This window comes from Protopterus annectens, chromosome 12.part0, assembly GCF_019279795.1.
Source record: "Protopterus annectens isolate FY-2018-M chromosome 12.part0, PAN1.0, whole genome shotgun sequence".
NCBI lineage: Eukaryota > Metazoa > Chordata > Ceratodontiformes > Protopteridae > Protopterus > Protopterus annectens.
The window spans coordinates 1,577,072,599-1,577,093,111 of record NC_056746.1 but is presented as its reverse complement, the minus strand read 5'-3'; the positions used below and the strand labels follow the sequence as shown (position 1 = coordinate 1,577,093,111).

Below are 20,513 nucleotides of genomic sequence, written 5' to 3'. Positions count from 1 at the left end.
TATCAAAATGTGTACCAAGCTCTGAAGAAGCCATAGGTTGTCCACTTCTAAGAATTAGTTTGACAATTACCCTTCGGTCTTCATCTAGTTGACCAAACCCAGGAACACAGTTCCCATTCCCCACTTACATTAGCTTCTTAAAAGGTTTGTTATATATCGAGTAAAATGCTTCAGTATTACAGAACCATGACACACAGACAGCTCTTTTCTAGTCCCCTGGGGTTAGCATGTCACGCAAAGCCACCTCAACCTACCTAACAGTCCAACACTGCTTTTCTATCCAGGAAATCCTTTCCATAGTAAAGCAGACAGTTCCTTGTCTAACACTGTTAAGCTGTCATTTTCTGACTTGTGCTTCAGCTGACTATTACACAGAGAGAGTGTGAGAGTGAGTGAGAGAGAGAGAGAGTGTGTGTGTGTGAGAGAGAGAGATCACGAGCGAGTGTGAGAGAGAGAGTGTGTGTGTGTGAGAGAGAGAGATCACGAGTGAGTGTGAGAGAGAGAGAGTGTGTGTGTGAGAGAGAGAGAGAGAGAGAGTGTGTGAGAGAGAGAGAGAGAGAGAGAGAGAGAGACAGAGAGGCATTTTTTTTCATATCCTCCCCTGCTCTGGTACATTCTCAGACTTGAGAAAAGTGTTGAATATTTCTGCCAGGGGATTTGTCAAAAGTCACATAAATCCTTTAAGACCAAGTAAGTAAAAATAACTGAAAATAAACTTGTGTTCTGACCACTCAGTAAGAACTACTTCAAAATAAACAGTGTCATGTGTTACATATCTGTTTAGAGTTCCACAATTAAATTTTCATACACTGGTTTATTATCCCTTTGCCTGCATATGAATATAAGGAGGTACTCAGTAATGCCATGATAGTTTAATCACTGACCCCTACATTACCCGTTTTTCTTAATACTTACCAGACAAGTTCATTAGATTGTCACTCCTGTATGGCAGTAAAATAAAGAACCTTTCCAGACCTATGATATGGACTAGGCAACACGTCATCCATCTTTTCAGTAAGTACATTCTTTGTAAATTCTTTCCTTTTTCTTTTATCCTTGTCTCCACTTCCTACCAATCTGATATACCTGCTATGCTTAATGGTACAACTTTCTTATGTGACTACTGTAAGCTCACAAGAGATTTTCATCTCTCAGCTCACCAACATTGCCCTGATCCCTACACAAGGTTTAAGTTCTAATCACCCCCCTCACCCCAAATTCTAAGTCCTCATCTTGGTCCTGACCACCTTTCTGTCCAAGTCATTGTGAAGAAATACCATGAGCAAGGGATACATTTTATGAATGCAGTGCAATTTCCTTTATAGTTATAGAACCACGACCTACACAGCTCCAAAGATGTAGAAGTATAAACCACTGATTATGCTTCAGATGACCAGTACAAGTGATTCAGGTATTTATGGAGTTGGTAGTGGAGGGTGGACGTGCCCATGGGGTGGTGTAGAATGGGTTGCAGGAGATGTACTGTCACAATGCCTTTGCAGGAGGAGTATGGAACAAACACATGCCCTGATGGGGGTAGACTTTTGGCTCACTAAGAAACCACCTTGTAGTAGCCTTCACACTAAGTGTACAGCAGCATACGCTATCAAAGGGAAGGAACTGTGAGCCTCTACAGCAAAGATGATAACTACTCTTCCCACAAAGATGGTAAAGGTTAGGACCATTACAAAAGTCCTCATTGCCACGATGCCAGCAAAAGCACAAAACATTCATATGGCTGCCTCTGTGACTCCTCCCACTCTCACAATACCTTAGAGAAGGGTTAGTGACACACATGCATGTCCTGGGGGAGGAGACTTTTGGTTCACTGTGGTAGCCTCCACAGTGAATGCACAGGAGCATGCACTATCTAGGGAAAGGTACTGCAAGCCTCTGTGGTAAGGAGAAGAAAGTACAGTTGTGTACCTACCATAAATGTAGATGTTCGAGTGTATTCACTGTAGCAGTCATTACTCTTGGGTTATCCTGCTGGCAGGCTACCCGCAGTCGGCCAGAATTCCAAAGTCTAGGTCTGTCGTCGGTTGCTGTCACCTCTTCCCTGATGTCAGTGTGCCAGGGGTATAAAAGATGCAGCCGACACCATTTTCTTCAGTTTATCTTGCCCCAGATGTCAGGTGCCCCCAAACTGGTAGGCTGAAAAATATGCCAATAAAAATGCATGCACAAAAATAACATTCCCTTCATCTTAGGTTCATAGGTTCATACTAGGCTATCTGCCCTAGGGCATTTATAAGCCTAGCCAGAGTGTGTTTGGCTTTCGCCACCCATTTTAAATTAATTTTGCTATGCCCTTTTTCGAGGTTAGTATACTGTGCCTCTGTCTAACAGTGACACAGAAGTGATACCCGGGGTAAACCTACGGTCTCCCATCCACTCATCAAGATTCCTCTTGAAGAGAGTCAATTAGGGACTCTGCCTAACCTGGACTGGGATTTTATTCCAGAGTGAAGGGAGCCTCTGGGTTATGAATCTGTCCTTCCAGCATGTCCTATTTATTTCAGTGCTGAGGTTCAAGTCTCTCGAGCACGTAGCTCGATGGGATTTGGATTTTCTGAGGTGCAGCATGTCCATTAATTCCGGGTTGGACATGGCTTTATACGTCAGGCACAGATCACCTCTGAGCAGGCGGTATGCCACTGAGTAGAGCTGGAGTTTCTTTAACCGGGCAGCATATGGCATCTGTTTGAGCCCTTTGATCCTCTTGGTGTGGTACTTTTGGGGTCTTTCCAGTTGCTGCAGGTGTCTGATAAGGTACATCCCAAAAGGGGCATTGTACTCAATTATGGGCCTGATGAGGGATGAGTAAAGAGGCACGATGACCTCCGCTGATCTAGATGTGAATCCCTTCATGATTAGGTGGGCTATATAAAATGTTTTTCTAACCATTTTGGCCACGTGGTTGTCAAATGAGAGATTGCTATCAACTTGGGTCCCCAGGTCCCTAATTACTTCTTCTGTACTTAATGGATTACCACCTATGTGGTAATTTGTGGGCACTTTGTTTTTGCCAAAGGGGATGACTATACACTTTTTGGTGTTTAGCTTGAGGCCATGGCTCTGGCACCAGTTGTCTGTTTCTATGAGGCCCTTTTGGAGGATGCTTGTGTTGGCTGGAGAGTCGATTATGGCGCCCAGTTTGCAGTCATCTGCGAACATGGTCAGCCACAGTCTTTCCGTGTTTGCCTGTACCTCCAAGAAATATATACCGAACAAGAGAGGTCCCAGGACTGAGCCTTGTGGGACGCCACTTGTAACTGGTTTGGAGTCTGACATGGCTCCAGCAATTCTAGCCATGTGGGTTCTGTCCTTGAGCCAGTTTGCAACCCATCTAGTGACATAGGGATTTATATTTAAGCTGGTGAGCTTATCTATAATGCCCGAGTGGGGTATTGTATCGAAGGCTTTTGCGAGGTCCAGGTGGGCTGTGTGGACCACCTTCCCCTTGTCAATGGCCTTGGTGACTGTTTCAAAGAAATTGACCAGGTTTAAGAGGCAGGATCTGCCCTTAAGAAAGCCGAACTGGGTAGGATCCAGTGTCTGTAGGTCCCCAATATCTTTATTTATGAGGTCCATGATGATCCTTTCCACAGCTTTGCAGACCAAGCTAGTCAGGCTTATGGGGCGATAGTTTCCAGGATCCGTTGAGGCACCACCTTTGTGGAGAGGGACCACTGTTGGTGTACGCCACTCTTTTGGTACATATCCTGTAGTAAGGCTGAGACTGAACAGTAGTTTTATGTTTGGGTTTAGCTCTTCTTGGAGTTCATGTATGATGCAGCCCGGGACACCGTCTGGTCCTATTGATGCTGTGTTTTTTGTTTTGGAGAGGGCGGCTCTTACCTGAGCATCTGAGATGTCAGGGGGGCAGCACTCTGCTGGGATAGATATTCGCCCTTTTGGTGGGGGGGGGGTTTGCACTGAACTTGTCAGCTAGGATGTTGGCAATGTCTGTGAGTTCGGTGTATTTTTTGTCATTTTGGACTAATTCTGAGCATATCTGGGAATTCCCACCCAGGTTCCTAACATAACTAAAGAAAGCCTTGTGATTATCCTTAGTGTCCTGTGCAATTTTTCTCTCGAAGCTGGCCTTAGACGATTTTATGATTGCCCGCAGTTTTTTGCTAATACTGATCAGAGATGCCTTCCCTTTTTGGGATTTTGCTCTATCATGTAGTAGCTTCCTCCTTCTATTGTATAGTTTGTTTATGGCTGGGGTCCACCAGACAGGACATCTGCCTTTGGAGGATTGGGTCTTAGTTTTACTTGGGATTGCATGATCCATGCATTCCTGAAGGTGTTCATAGAATGCGTTTATAAAGGATTCTGCGGTCTGGGCCGTATTTTCCACAGGCCCAGGGGCTTTAAAGGATTCCACCTCAGTTTTGAGGAGTGTGAAATTTGCTTTAGAGAAGTTTTTCACTGTGGTTTTCTGGGCAGGGGGTGGGGTCGGAATGTAAATATCCAGTGAGATTAGTTTATAGTCTGATCTTACCAGTGAGGGATACACTTCTGGTCTGGAGCACAGAGTCCCCATGTTGGTGATGATCAGGTCCAGTATGTTTTCCCCTCTTGTGGGAGTGGTAACAAGTTGTTCCATAGCATTTGAGTTTATAAATTCTAGGAACCTTTGGGCTAGGGTGTTGGAGCTAGAGTAATGCTCCCAGTCTATGTTTGGGTAGTTGAAGTCGCCCAATATAATGGTGTTTGGAGAGACCTTCATATTTTCCAGTGTTCTCAGGAAGGCCGAGTAGGGTTCCTGGGTTTGGGAGGATGGTCTGTAGCAGGCTATAAACTGGAAAGCAGTTTTACTCACTGTTAGTTGCACATGGATAGTCTCTGATGCTTCGTGCTGTGCCACCAACCTGGAGGTGTGGGTATCTTTGACGAATATTGATACTCCCCCCTCCTTTTGTGGTTCGGTCCAAGTTTTGGGGCCAAAAAGCATGGTATGAGGTATAACCTGGTAGTGCTGGCGTGCTCTCGGGAGCCTTGAACCAGGTTTCTGTTACTGCACAGATATCGATGTTCTCCATGCTAAGGAGAGTTTCGAGTGCATGCATCTTGAGGTTTAGACTTCTGGCATTGAGTAGCATTACTCTTAGTTTCTTATCCCTTGTGATACCTATGGAGGTGGGTTTGTCTTTTGAGCCTTGCCTAAAAAAGGCACTATGCGGGTAGCAAGAGCCTTTGCCAATATCTGAAAGTCCAGGGGTGACAGGTGCAAGCCGTCCCTAGCGAAGCATCGTGGCTTGTCGAGCATGTCATCCCAGGCTGACAGGCATTGGATCCCCTTTGAATGACACCAATACTTAAGCCAATTGTTGAAATTGATCATCTTGTCTTCATATTGTGGCTTAATTCTTGGTGAGGGTAAGATGCTACTCAAGGTCAGGGTCATACCGGTCTGGGCTACATGCTGAGAGCTCCTCTATGTCTCTTTTCATGTAGTCCAGGGAGGTACGTCTCAGGTCATTCACACCAGCATGGACAATGACTGAGTCATATTTGTACTTGCCTTGGAGTGACCTGAGTGCGTGTGTTATGTGGCGGATCCTAGCGCCCGACAGGCAGCTCACCGTGACCTACTCCTTGTTCAGCCTGGTGAGCAGGACGTCAGTGTGCCTGACGATAGAGTCACCTATTACAAGTGTATCAGGTGTGTTGTTTATCCTTAAGGGCTGTGACTGTTCGGCACACTGGCTTTGTGAGCTATGTGTTGCACGTGTTTTGTTTTGGAGTAGCAGTTGCTTGGGTGTCTGCTTTGGAGGTCTCTCCTGCTTAGGCAGATTTTAATTTAGAGCCTCCAAGTATGTTTTTGTGTGTTTATGTGTTTGGTTTGTTGTCGTGGTAGGTCTATGTGAGACTGGAATTGTAGTGAGTGTGCTTCCTTCTCCTCCTGACTGGTTACACCAGTACTGAGTTGAGAGAGCTTAGCCTCCAGTTTGGCTATATGGTTGCATCTCTCACATGTGTTGAAATTTGTTCGGAGGAGGAGAGAGTTGTCTGTGTACATGAGGCAGTTGTAACATTGCCTCAAGATTCCTAGATTCACCAGCTGGACCAGAGAGGAGATTGACAACTGACCTTTGGACATGCTAGAATAGTATTGGGAATTCCTTTATAATTGAAAAAAAGGGCCAATGGGGAACAAGGTACTAAAGGGGAGTTTGTGAGGGTGTAGTGCTTTTAATTTTTTAGTGCTGACTTAGTGAGCAAGTGCCAGGTAACTTAAATGCAATGTGTTACAGGTAACTTAAATGCAAAAACGACAAACAGTAACTTTCTTTCAAGTGAAACAAGGAAATAAGTACAGTAAGCAATGCAGATATCACTAATGATCCACAGAAGCACTGAAAAGCTGCGTTTTAGGTGGAATTAGCGTTTCAGGGAAATAACAAACAAACAAACAACAAGCATACAAACAAAGCTAGATTCAGCAGGCCTGGATCTAGTCTATGCTACAGCAAACGAGGTGTACCAATTTCAGTAAGAAACAGGTCAAATATGCAGGCACTATAAGCCTTTAACCAGAAATTCCCAGCTCAGAAGGGCAGAGTCCAGCCTCTCCTCCCACAAGAGTGCAGACCACGAACCTTCTTAATGTAAAATAACTGGTCTGAAGCCCAAGTGCTTAAACCAGAACTAATACACTTTTAGAATAACAGACACTGAGCCCTCAATCAGCAGTTCCCAACTTAGAAGGATGTAAGCTACCTGTCCTGCCACCACAGTGCAGGCCACAAACCTTCCTAATGTAAAACAACTGGTCTGAAGCCCAAGTGCTTAATCCAAAAGACTTAGAATGATGGCTACACTTTAATCAAGTCACTACCAAGCAGTAATAAATACAATTGAATACTTTAAAGAAGCAAATACACCAAATAGGTTGTATAGGATAGAGAAGTGCAGATAAATCCCAGGAAAGAAAAAGGGGGATGGTGGGTGGGTAAGCTGGACTGCAACAGTGAATACACTCGAACATCTACATTTATGGTAGGTACACAACTGTACTATGTTCATCGTGTTTCACTGTTGCAGTCATTACTCTTGGGTTGAATCCCAAAGCTGAGGATGGGTGGCTGGGCTAAATAGGATTAGGAGAGGCTATGAGGCCCTGCAGAACTGCAGTGGCGAAACCTGCTCTGGACTTAGAGTAAAGAGGTAAGTGGTAGTGCTTTGTGAAGGTGTGCACTGAACTCCAAGGTGCAGCCTCTAAGATATCTTTGGTTGGTACTCCTCTGAGGAAGGCTGCTGAAGTGGCTGCTGCTCTGGTGGAATAAGGCCTAATGCCCTTAGGCACTGATTTGCCATGTTGAAAATAGCAGAAACGGATGCAGTGGCCTATCCATTTAGAAATAGTCTGTTTTGAGATAGCCTTTCCTTGTGATCCTCCAGCATATGACACTAAAAGCTGCTCAGTCTTTCTGAAAACTTTAGTTCTGTCCAAGCAGAAGCGCAACTGCCTGTGTATGTCCAAAGAATGCAGAATTTTCTCACCCTTCTTCTGTGGATTTGGATAAAAGATAGCAAGTGAATGGTTTGGTTGAGGGCCACACTGGACACCACCTTAGGCATAAATGTAGGGTTTGTCCTCAGAGAAACCCTGTCTGGGTGAAAAATGATGAAAGGTTCCACAGCCATGAGTGCTTGTAACTCCGAAACTCACCTTGCAGAGGTTATTGCTAGGAGCAGAGCTGTTTTCCAGGATAAGAATTTTATATCTGTTGTTGATTCTGGCTCGAAAGGAGGCAGTGTGAGTTTTGACAAAACATAACTGAGGTCCCAGGCCAGAATTAGTGCTCTCCTTGGAGGCCTAATGTTTTTGGCTCCAATGAGGTACTGCCTTATTAAAGGATGAGAAAAGATAGGTGGTTCCGTACTGTAATGGGCTGAAAAGGCAGAGGCATGAATCTTCATTGATGAGAAAGAAAGGCCTTTGTTCAGCATCTCAGTTAGGTATTGTAAAATCTGAGGGATATTTGGTACACCCGTGTCAATGCTTTGTTCCTGGTTCCAAGCACAGAATCTCTTCCATTTTTCTGCATAAGATTTTCTGGTACTGGGCCTCCTGGCCTCCAAGATAACATCCTTAACAGCTTTTGAAAGAGGAGTGTTCTGAATGGCTACATTATCCGCCATGCTGCCAGATTTAAGGTCCTGAGTTGGCTGTGCAGGATCTGATTGTTTTGTTGGGTCATCAAGTGAGATTCTGAGGCAGTATCCATGCTGGACCTTGAGACAAGCTCTTTAGGATTGGGTACCAGTGCTTGCGTGGCCAGTCTGGTGCAATCAGTATCATTTTTGGCTTCTCTTGTCTGATCTTTAGGAGTACCCTGGGAAGGAGAGGCAATGGGGGAAAAGCATATACTGTTGGATTTTTCCAGCTGAAGGATAGGGCTTCCACTTTCCATGCTTGCTTGTGATAAATCCTTGTGCAAAATCTCTGCAATTGGCAGTTGTGAGGGGAGGCAAATAGATCTATGTCTGGGCATCCCCATTTCCTTATTATCATGCTGAAGACTTGTGGATCCAGTTTCCATTCGTGGGGATCCATGAGGTTTCTGCTTAGTTCATCTGCCAAAGTATTTGTTTTTCCTGGCAGGAATTGTGCTTGCAGGTGAACTTGAAAAGCCAATGCTGTGTCCCATAAGGTCATTGCTTGTCTGCAGAGGGGGTATGAATGTGTACCTCCCTGCTTGTTTATGTACCACATGACCGTAGTGTTGTCTGTTTTTATCAGTAACTGCCCTGGATGAAGCAGGTCCTTAAAAGCTGTCAGGGCATTTTGAACAGCTAGCATCTCTTTTTGACTGATGTGAAGATGCATCTGGTTTGCAGGCCATGTGCCCTGAATACATTTTCCTGCCATATGGGCCCCCCAGGCATAATCTGATGCATCCGTTATCAGTGTCTGTCTGGCTGTGGGTAAACTGAATGGCAGTCCCTTGTTGTGGTGACAGGCTTCTGCCCACCATCGAAACTCCTGTTGCAGGCAGGGAATGAGTGCAATTACTGTCTCCAGGCTGTGGCAATGCTGAGTCCAAACATAGATACCATTGTAGTTTCCTCATACGCAGTCTGGCATATGGAATTAGTAGAATGCAGGATGCCATGAAACCCAAGGCCTGCAGGATTTTCCTTGCAGATAAGTGGGTTTTTGTTGCCAAATTCTTGAAGTAAGTAGTCAGTTGCTTTTGTTTGTCTGGCGTGAGATAAGCCATCTGGGCAGTTGTATTTAAGCTTGCACCCAGGAATATTATCTCGAGAGGGCTCTAGTTTTGATTTATTTTCGTTTACTGTGTACCCTAGGCCAATCAGTAATCTTTTTACAAACGCCATATGCTTTAAAAGAATGACTTTGTTCTCTGCTTGAATTAGGCAGTCGTCCAAGTAGGGATATATTTGAATTCCTTTTTGTCTGCAAAACACAATTACTGGTGTCAGGCATTTTGTGAAGACCCTGGGCACAGTAGATAAGCCAAAGGGCAGTGCAAAGAATTGGTAGTGCATTGAGCCAGCTATGAATCTGAGGTATCTTCTGCAAGATTGTCTGATTGGGACATGCAGGTATGCCTCTTTTAGGTCCAAAGTTACGAGCCATGCCTTCTTGCCCAGCATGGGCAGTAGCTGCTGTAGAGTCAACATTTTGAATTTTGAAACTTCCAGAAACGTATTTAGTATAGACAGGTCCAGTATTGGTCTCCAGGTTTTGTCCTTTCTGGGTACTAGGAAAAGTCTGGAGTAAAATCCTTGCCCTGCTCTTGTTGCGGTACTTGCTGAATGGCCCTCATGTCCATGAGGGCTGTAATTTGTTTTTGTGCCTCTGCCCATTGATTGTGTGGCAGGTCTGGCATACTTTTTGACCTTGGTAGAGTGTGAAAATGGAACCTGTAGCCTTGGGACACTATGTTCAGGACCCATTTGTCTTGGGTAACCATTTGCCAATTTGATGAAAAAGGTGCTAGTTTTCCCCCTAAGGGGGCTGCCAAAAGAAAAGTGCTTGGATCTGGTAGAGGAAAGTCATTGGGACTGTTTCCTGTAAGGTTGTGATTTGTCTTCTCCGCTTTTGGAGGTAGGAGCACCCCATTGTTTAGGCCTGTATGAGCCTTGGGGCTGAGATCTGCCTTCTGGGATGCCTCTATCTGCCTCTTTGTGGTCTGTCTGACACTGGAAAGGACCAATTTTTAGAAGGCCAGTTCCTGCTAAACCTGGGTGGCTGTACCTGTAAGAAATCCTTGACTGTCTGCATGGATTTTGTTTTATCCTCCATTTTTATCAACACCTCTTCTGCTTTAGTACCAAACAAAGTGTCATGCTGTAATGGTGCATCTAATAATTTTAGTTTAACATGATCAGGCAGATTCTGGTCCTTTAACCAAGCACAACTTCTAATCACAGAACCTGTAACTGCGGCCCTGCAAGAGGCCTCCAGTGAATCATAACCACATTGCAAAGTATGCTTTCCCACTTGTTCAGCTGCATGCAATAAATCCTGCAATTCCTTCTTCTCTGAACATTCAGTATTTGTCAACAATTTCTGTTTAAGCAGTGACATTAAATATTGCTGATATTTAAGCATATGAAACTGACAATTTAAAGCCCTTACAGACTTTTTTCCCCCATCTGTCTAGAGCTCTAGAATCCCTATCAGAGGGGACAGGGTTTTTTGCAGTGGAATCTTTAACCCCTTTGGGACCCTGAGATATAGTTTCTGGGTCAGCGGCGGGGTTTTTGTATAGGAATTTATGAGAATCCGGGACCCTGTAGTATCTGTCTGGCTTAGCAGGTGCAGGGGGTAAAGAGTCAGGGGACAGGCCGGACTCTGAAAATACATCATCTACAATGTCTAGAACAGGTGGAATAGCAAGGGGTCTGTGCTGAGGAAGTAGCAGAAAGTCTCTGAGCCTTTTCTTAGATTCAGAATAATCTTGGCTCTCCCAGTGGAAATGCTCCCTCATGGTATGCAGGGTTTCCCCAAAAGAATAATTCTCAGGAGGAGAGGCTGAAGGAATGGATTCTTCAGCATCAGAATCCTCATAGGGAAGCATGGAGAAATCCTGTTCAGAAGAGGAATTAGAGGAAAAGAAACCTGATCAGAAGAATCATACTCTGTCTCTTGCCTAGGCCTCTTATCAGGAGGGGGATGGGAGCCCCTGATCAAAGTAATTAGATCTTCTGCCATTTTGAGCATCTGTTTTTTAGGCATGGAAGTCTGAGTAGGAGAATGCTGTACTTGTTTCTTTGTCTTTAGAGCTGCTTTAGTCTTTGAAGCTGAAGATGGCTTAATATATAGTTGTGTAGGTCTGAAGACACCCTCAGAAGCCGATGCCTGCTCAGCGGCTCCGGACCCATCTGAGGGAATGATTTCAGAGTGTCCAACACCTTGAGTATCCAGAGGCCTAGTCGGCTCCATGTGGGAGTCGGAAGCGGCCTGTGGCTCTGAGGTAGCGGGCACCAGGGGCTGCGAAAGCGCCTCACTGAGAACCGGCGAACCAGCGACTGGCCTAGCAGAGGCCTTGTCATCGGGTTTGGACCTCGGATGCCTATCCTTTTCCTTGTCCTTGCGTTTTTTGTAAACTCCGGTTGTCGGCTGGTCCGACGGCATTATATAATTAAACCTTCGGCCAAAATAATGAAATGCAAAATCGAACCGACGCTTGACAGTGCGTTGGTTAAATCTAGCACAAAACCGACAGCTAGCAATGTTGTGATCAGGGCCTAGGCAAGGAATACAGTAAGAATGAAAATCCTTATGAGGTATTTGCTTCCCACAAGAAATGCAATTATTAACTTTTTCTGACATCGGTCTGGAGCAAGAAAAGGTTTCCCCAACGGGGTACTTAGCTTTAATGAAGACTTTGGTTCTGAAATTCTGATTCGAAAATCTCAGGAGTCGGCCGACCGGCACTTGCGAACTGCTTTTGCTTCGGGCACCGCGTGGCAAGAAAGACTGAATAAAATGGCGTCGGCTGCATCTTTGTACTTCTAGCGCACTGACGTCAGGGAAGAGGCGACAGCAACCAACGCCGGACCTAGACTTTGGAATTCTGGCCGACTGCGGGTAGCCTGCCAGCAGGATAACCCAAGAGTAATGACTGTAACAGTGAAACACAATGAACATCTTGTATTCATACAAAGAGGTCAAAAGTTAGGACCATTACAAATGTCTTCATTGTCTGGATGCTAGCCTCTATGTCTATGCCCCCCCCCCAAGAGGGTGAGTACCACAGAACAATAAAACAAATGAGCTCATGTTCAACACAGGGAGGCTTGCTTGATGGTCAACAGCAAAGGAGCATAGATGACCTAAAAAAAAAGTACCAGGCCTAGATTGCCCCTCTTCTTACCTGTTAAATAACTTTTCATGTCCAATGCTTGATCAAGACAAACAGAAATGGTGATCAAAAACAGAGGTCTTTACAGGGGTACAAAAATAATCTTTAGTATTAGTCATACTAGAAAAGTAAAATGACTGCTGTACTACTATCATCTTTCCTTCATGTGAAAAATACTAAGACGAATATGATGGCTGTTCATCCATCTTACTCATGGATCCAACATTCCAGTGAATTTTATTTATTTACTTACATTTGATTAACGGGTAGTGTCCAAATGGGCCAGAAACCCATTTTCAGTGGAGGCTCAGGGAGAAAAGCTCCAAAGAAATTACTTGATTATATATTTTGTATTAAAGAGATGGTACAAGCAACAGTATAAAGAGATTTAAAAATTACAAGCAGCTAAAACACAGATAAAAATTACAAGCAGATAAACACAAGATAAGGATACAATATATCATGAGTAATGCAAACATTTAATCAAGTTAATCATCAGATTATATATATATATATATATACATATATATATATACATATATATATATATATATATATATATATATATATATATATATATATATATATATATAATTACCCTAAACAGGAAATGAACAAAGATTCCTTACCAGGAGTAGCAATTAAACTTGCTTTTAATGTTCCTGGTTCTGCAGGAGCAGCAGGTCGCGAACCCTCCATGGAGGCCCCATCTTGGGAATTTGTGCGAGAGATTGGTTCAGGACATCTTTTTTTCCTCTGCAGAGCTTTCTGTATGGATGGTACATCAGTAGGCAGGTTGGCAAGCTGGTGAAACACATTTCGCTTGCGTATAATAGCATAGACCAAATTGGAGTTCCCTAAAATTCAAAAGATTAACAGATATCTTTATACATACATAACAAATACTAATTTTAAGACTTCATTTACAGTTTTAATCCCATGTTTAATGCCATCTTGGGAAACACCAAAGCCAGAAACAATACTAATTTCACGAATTCCAATCGTACCCTGACTTAGGAATGGGATCCATTCCTACAATGCTATTAGAAACCTAAAGCACTTGCAGAAATTAAACCATGACAGAATATACAAATAAATGCATCTTAGAGCTTCAAAGAGTAAATGATGTACATTGCACTAAGACTTACTTTTAAACATGGTATAAGTCTACCTTAGATTACACAAATCTGTTTAGGTCAACAGCAGCAGATGAATTTTGCTTTATGGAATCACAATTCATATTTTTTATCATATTGTTTACTGTGCTACCTTAGCTGTCAGCAAAACAAGAAATTTGAAGGATGGCACAGTGCTGCAAGTTAATGCTGCTGCCTCTCAGCACTTCGTTTTTCAGTTTGGTTCTCAGTTGTGGTGCATTCGCTGCAGGGTTTGCAATTCATGTTGCTTTTTGCTTTGTGCCAGTCTATTTTTCTCTGACATTGCACAGACATGCAGCAAGAAAACTGGCAATCCTAAGCTGCACAAAGGTGTGTGTGTGTGTGTGTGTGTGTGTATAAATGGGCATTCAGAATGAACTTCTATGGCCTGTGACCACTGAGTGTTGGGACAGGCTCCATCTTGCCTGCAGCCTCACACTGTATTAAGCGGATAAATGGAGAGTGAATGAATGATGATGGTTTGCTACAGAGTGGTAAATAAAAGGTGACTAAAGTTCAAATTTCCACCTTCTACTTAAGATGCATGCCTAAGGGGATACATCACCCAATATTAGTACAAGGTATAAACAAACTATAATGCCTCAAGGAGCTTAAAAAAAAAAAAAAAAAAAAGGTCAGGCTCCCTCATAAAAATGATGACAGAGCTGCACATGCAAAATACATAACAAGCATGAAAGTGTGTGCGTTTGTGTTGTGTCTGTATAAAGAAAAACAATACAGTGACCTGATGGGCAGTTTTATCTATGTCAGTTGAAAGCATCTGGTATCTGCTTTTTTCAGTTTATAAAAGGCATAGCATAACTTGCGGATATACGTGAGCGACAACAATAACTATGAACTACAATACAAATCTGGCATGGTTCATGTGTGATAATCACAGGAAGTACATTTGAACGAATAAGATATAATAGCAGATGTTCATGTTTGTCTATAATTGCAGTGGACATAGATTCTCAGGACTTCTATCCCAGATGGACTAATGACCAGCATGACTTCCAGTGCTTCCCCTCTTTCCTCCTCACACCTCACCTGGACATTATCGTGTCAGTGTATAACAGGGACTTCCACTCACACCATCTTTAGCCCTTTCTTGCCCTGGTTCTCACTAGTGATGAGATCAGAACATGAAAAGATCCCTGTATGAAGTGGATCCCTAATCCAGATGTTCAACCAGAAGAGACGCAGAAAGCTGCTTCTCCAGATACTAAGATAACACCAGGAGGAAATCTGCCTTGTAAGGGAGAAAGAGGGGCAGGGGAGTGGTGCAGAACTAAGAATAGGAGGATACTTACCTCAACTCTAAATAGATCCTAGGAAGGAACAGGAAAAGATAGGTGGATGGATATTTTTTTTTGCATTTTCCATATTTACAGTTCTAGTATTAATTCAACATGTTTGCACAAAGCGGCTCACAGTACACTCGTGGTTAGTAGTGCCTTGAACACACATGTAAATGACTAGAAAGCACATTTTATGTACAGAACTGCCCATAAAATGGAACCCTCTAAACCAACCAGTACAGAGCAGATATCTTGCGCGATGACAAGCATACAGCAGCTACTTTGCATGCCGAATAGCAAACCATTAAATTTAGTATTATACCCTAGTCTGTCTCCAGCCCTATAAAAAGCACCCTAAATAGCCATCTGTTAATCCCAGTATGCCACACCTTTGTAGCTCACCAATTAAAGGACTGGACAATATGGATATGCAATTTCTAACTTTTCTGCACCCACCTTGATGGACATGGGTATCTTGAGGCAATGTAGCAATAGTTTCATTTTAACAGCTAACCACTTAATCCTTAAAATAATGAATATAATATGCAAGAGGTGTGTGTACACAATGTCACTGGACCCTAAACTCACACATACAAGCACACATCAGGTTTTCAAAATCATGCATACAATACCCACACCACATACAGCACACAACACTCACATAGATCAATATACACTGAGGCACTTAAATGCAACCTTTTTAAACAACAAATACCTCCTAGATCACCCAGTGGCAAAGACTATACTCAGAAAAACCAAAACCATCTTAACAAAAGTAACACTTAACACCACACATACAGCTACACTCTGTGGAGTCCCAAATACAAAGCCCACACAGCAAGCAAACACGCTTGGCGGCTCCATTGTAAGCCATACTGATGTCCCTCTAATCAGGCTGAACAAGGAAATGATAATGGTTACTTATCTATCTGGAGCCGGGATCTGCCAAATTATGCATGCTTTCAAGTCACTGAACCACAGGTATCAGTACGATTCCACCACAGTCCATGCAGGCATAAATGACCTCCCTAGGCTATATGAAGAGACATTATATATCTCTCTGCCTATGTGTTTCAGGTTGGCATGAGCTTAGCATTGAGCAGCACATACCTTCACCAGAGATGATGCCACAATACAAAAAAAAGCTGACTGATTTTAACAACTGGCAGATCTTCTGGTGTCATTTGCCACGGATGGTGTGCACCTAAACCCTCTAAGCTTTCAAATGATGGTTAAAGCTTTATCCTCCTCCATACAGCTTTTTTTATGTAATGCCAAAAAGTCAAGCCTATGGACATAGCAAAATCAACTCAACCACAAGGTGGTACTGCTTAATGCCAGGATACTAAACAAAAACTATACTCCCACCAAGCCCTCCTCACCCTGGAGAAAACAGACATCTGTGCAGTTACCAAGACATGGCTTGAAATCACAGACAGTACTCCAGCAGTATAAGATTTCAGTGTCTTCCACACTTTTAGATCAGTAGCTGCACAGACAAGGGACTAAAGGTGGAGGTGTCTCAAATTTACATTAATAACAAGTATACCTCTGGGATCATTAAAAAGGATAACGCACTGGAGTTTCTCTACTTGCATATCACCATAGATAATATCCCCTAACATATCCTAGCCAGCTACAGGACCCCTCCTCCATGTCCCACAAAACTCATACCACATAGCACATACTTAAACCTTCTAGAGACATCACTATCCAACCAAATACCTTACTTATGGGAGATTTACCCTTGTAAAGACTGGGAATCCTACATGGCCTCAAATCTGCAGGTGCAGAAATTCCTACACACAAACACCTTTGACCAGTTAGTCATACATCCACTAGAGGTTCCAACACACTGGACCTTGTACTGACAAATAAGGTAGAACGCTGCCCCCCATGTTATGTCCTCCCTGGTAAGGTCCAACCATTAAGCAGTTTCCCTCAAAATCAACTCAGTAACCCCACTAAACCCAGTAACAGGAGTTATTCCAAGACAAACTACGTTTTATTAAGTAATAGCTTGTCATAGTTTAATGTCCCTCCAAACCCAGAGAACACAGCAATCAATGCACAATTATTCTTAGAAGTTTTGTACAACCACATCAACGGCTGCATAGAGATTACCATACTTACAAGAAATAAGCCCAAATCTAACTCTAAAAAAAAAAAAAACAGACTGATGAAATCCCAAATTAACATGTTATATAACAAAAGGAAATAACTGTGGCTAAAATTAGGAATTGCAACTCCCAAAAAGATGAGAACTCTTTCATCACACTAAACAAGCTAAGTGCAGCAAAGCCAATTTCGAGGTCAAGACAGCCTCCCAGGCAAAACCTAACCATAAGGCATTTTTCAGCTTTGTTAGAAATCTCAAAGGAAGCAAACAGCAGTGTGCTAAACTGATGCTGCGTTCACTGAGCCGGGCAACATCGTGAATCTGCTGGCTGACAAATTAATTTCCAACTTTACCCCCCAACTCACTCCCCATCCTCACCCAACAATACCTTAAAACATATAAATAGAACGCATGACCTGGAAGCATTTGCTAAGGTGAAGATCACGTCTCAATGGGCGCCAATAATACCTAGGGATTCCTCCTGAATAGTCTAACATATGACCTACCACAGCCACTACAGTTAGTATTAAACGACAGTCTCAATACAGGCTTTTGACCATGAGAATAGAGGACTGCAGTGGTCATCACTCTTCATAACTGCAGACAATCAACAAATCCTGAAAAGTACCTTAGTCTGACTAGTCTTATATGCAAAGCCATAAAAAGAATTATCATGGATATGATAAACAAAGAAATAGGAGACCTTCAGACGCTGGATCCATTCCAGTATGGCTTTGCCTAAGAAAGGTCATACCAACTGCTTTGTGGGCCCATGAATACACCCTACCCCCCAGGACAGGCATGTCAAAACGCCAAAATCCAAGTTGCTAATTGAACCACGGTCACTTGTGCTATAGTATGGGCTTTATACTTCTATGCTATAGTTATGGCAAGTTATCTTTTCCTCTGCATACAGTAAATACTGCGGTGGTGGTGCTGCGGTAGTGTTGTCACCTCACAGTTAGACGTTGCCCGTTCGATTCTCAGTTAGAGCACCTTCTGTGTAGCGACATGCGTGAATGGGCATTCCTTCATTGAAGGTTGTGCGTTAGGCCCGGCAAAGCCAGTACGTAAAAAATCTACTGCCAATCATTAGCGGACCGGAGTTCCGCTGTGGCAACCCCTAACCGGGAAAAGCCGAAAGACACAAACAAACAAACAGTAAATGCCTTGTCTATTTTCCGATTTTACCTCCCTTGAGGATAGTGTTTGCTTAAATGCCTCCTTTATGTACATCTGTTCATGCCTGTTGGCTCTTCTGTTCTCCAAGACTTGCCAGTTTACCACTGATTCCTCTCCCTGAATTCTCCTGCATTGTTCTGTCAGCATATCTGTCCATTTGGAGCTATATTCCCCTGAACTGCACTAGGTAAAGTAATCCAAGTTGTGTTGTTACTTCAAAAGACATCTCATGATCTGAATTCCTAGTCTACTCTTGCACTCTTTCTTTTCTATTATCCTCAAAATAATTTTGTTATCTCTTTACAAAGCTTTTGCCACACTGATTCTTCTGGCTGATGAAAATATGTCTGTTCTCTATAAGGAATTAAAAGCACCAAGAACAGCTTTGTAGCCAGTATATTTTCTTTACCCATAAATAGCTTCTTCTATTTCCTTATTTTACCTAGTTTTTATTGTGTCTCATCCCACACTTATTTAATATCCTGGTGCATTGTTTTAACCACACAAATATTTCATTTTCTCATGGTCCCATAAGAAAGGGTAACTTTGTATAAAGTCATAAGTTGGTATGCAATACTTAGACTCTACAATTTCATGTAGTTTACAAATATTTCCTCTGCATCCTTTTCTAGGTTTGTTATATATAATATTACATCTGTGACTAATGCTATTTTTCATACATTCCCTCTGTTTCAGTGTGTTTTATTTTTCCTGCCAACAGGTTCCAAATATATGGAATACAAGACTGAAGAGTCAACAACCCTGGTGTGTAGCTCTTACAAATTCAATTTTCTTTTGAAAAATCTTACCTCCACATTTTATTTATGTATTAGAGCCTTTACATATTTCAAATATTACTTCTACCCACTGTTTTGGAACACCAAAAGCTTCCATTGTTTCTTTTAAGAACCCCAAACTTTCTGTTGAAGGCTTTTCCCCCATCTGGCCCTATTAGCACAATTTTTCCCCTTGCATTGTTTTGTTGATAAAATGTCTGTCTGTCATTTATAAATCCGTACAGGTCTAGTCCAATTATCTTCACTAGGAATCCTGCTGGTCTTCTGGTTAATACTGTGATAAAAAAATTATAATCATTATTTATACAGAAAGGGTCTACAGGACCCTGAATCAGTCAAGTTCTTACCTTCCTTTGGAATCATTACCGAACTCTAATTTAATGATGGGGAAACCTACCCTCTTTGAGAATGTCCTTAAACATTTCCCTCTAAATCTTAATAATAGCATCTTCGTTTCTCTTCCAAACTTCTACTGGCATTTCAATGATTCCTGATGCTCTTCCTGTGTTATGTCTCTTAACAGGTACTTTCATTTCTTCTTCTTGTATCACTGCCATCAGCTTCTCCTTGCTGCCTCATTTAATGTAGGCATCCTATTAATACAGAACACTACAATATTTAACCATTATCTTCATAATCTGTTTTACTTCCGCGGTGGTGCAGTGGTAGCATTGTTGCCTCACAGCAAGAGGTTCTCCCGTTCGATTCTTGGCTAGAGTGCGGGGAGTGCCTTCTGTGTGGAGTCTGCATGTCCTCCCTGCGGTTGGGTGGGCTTTCGAAAGACATGTGTAAATGGGCGTGCCTTCCTTGAAGGTTGAACGTCAAGCTGGCACCTCGGCATTCGTGAAAAATCTACTGCCAATCATTAGCGGACCGGAGTTCCGCTGTGGCGACCCCTAACCGGAAAAATCCGAAAGACAACAACTTCTTCATAATCTGTTTTGATTCTATTTCCAGTTTTATTGTTCTTGATATCTGATCTTACTAATCAATCTTTACACCTTTTGTTGTCTTAAACTTTGCATTAAAACTTAGTTTAGTTTTTTTTTCAAAGAATTGCTGTGTCAAAGCTTTAACTCTGTATTTGTTTTGATTCTCTACTTATCTGCCATGGAATCTTAATTCTCCTCTTCACCTTGTCTCTTCTGTTCCTGTAACTCTTTAATGCTTCTAAGTGCATACTTTTAACTCTCCATCCACATTAATCTGGCCTTCTTTCATCCACATCTCTGCTTTTTGTGTGTCCCATGCTAAAGCACATCCAACAAAACTGTGAGCTGTATCCTCTGATATTTTTTTAACTTCTGATCCATTTAATCCTTAAATATTCCACTTCTTAATAAGTATTTTGGAAAGTACCAACTTATTTGTCTATATGCCTTATTTTCCTTTTTTAGTATTATTTATAATGGCACATAATCTGAGATTGTTATAAGCGGAGTTGATTTTTCCCCATAATAAATGAACCAATCTTTTCACTGGAGAAAATGCAGCTATGATATCCCGGAAAATCTTTCTCTCATTTTTTTGGGGGAGGGGGGTTCAAAATTAAGACCTGGTCTTCAGCTTTAAATTGCATTGTCCTTGCATTTTCAGTATAC

The 20,513-nt window shown here is 42.5% G+C and overlaps 1 protein-coding gene across 1 annotated transcript in view; it reads right to left on the bottom strand.

The window, feature by feature from the left end:
• Nucleotides 1-20,513, bottom strand: part of HID1 (HID1 domain containing) — a 1,473,500-nt gene that overhangs the window by 296,466 nt on the left and 1,156,521 nt on the right. Inside the window, exon 14 of the mRNA XM_044090525.1 lies at nucleotides 12,986-13,213. Within this exon, the coding sequence (XP_043946460.1) occupies nucleotides 12,986-13,213 (228 nt within the window). The remainder of the gene's footprint in view (nucleotides 1-12,985; nucleotides 13,214-20,513) is intronic.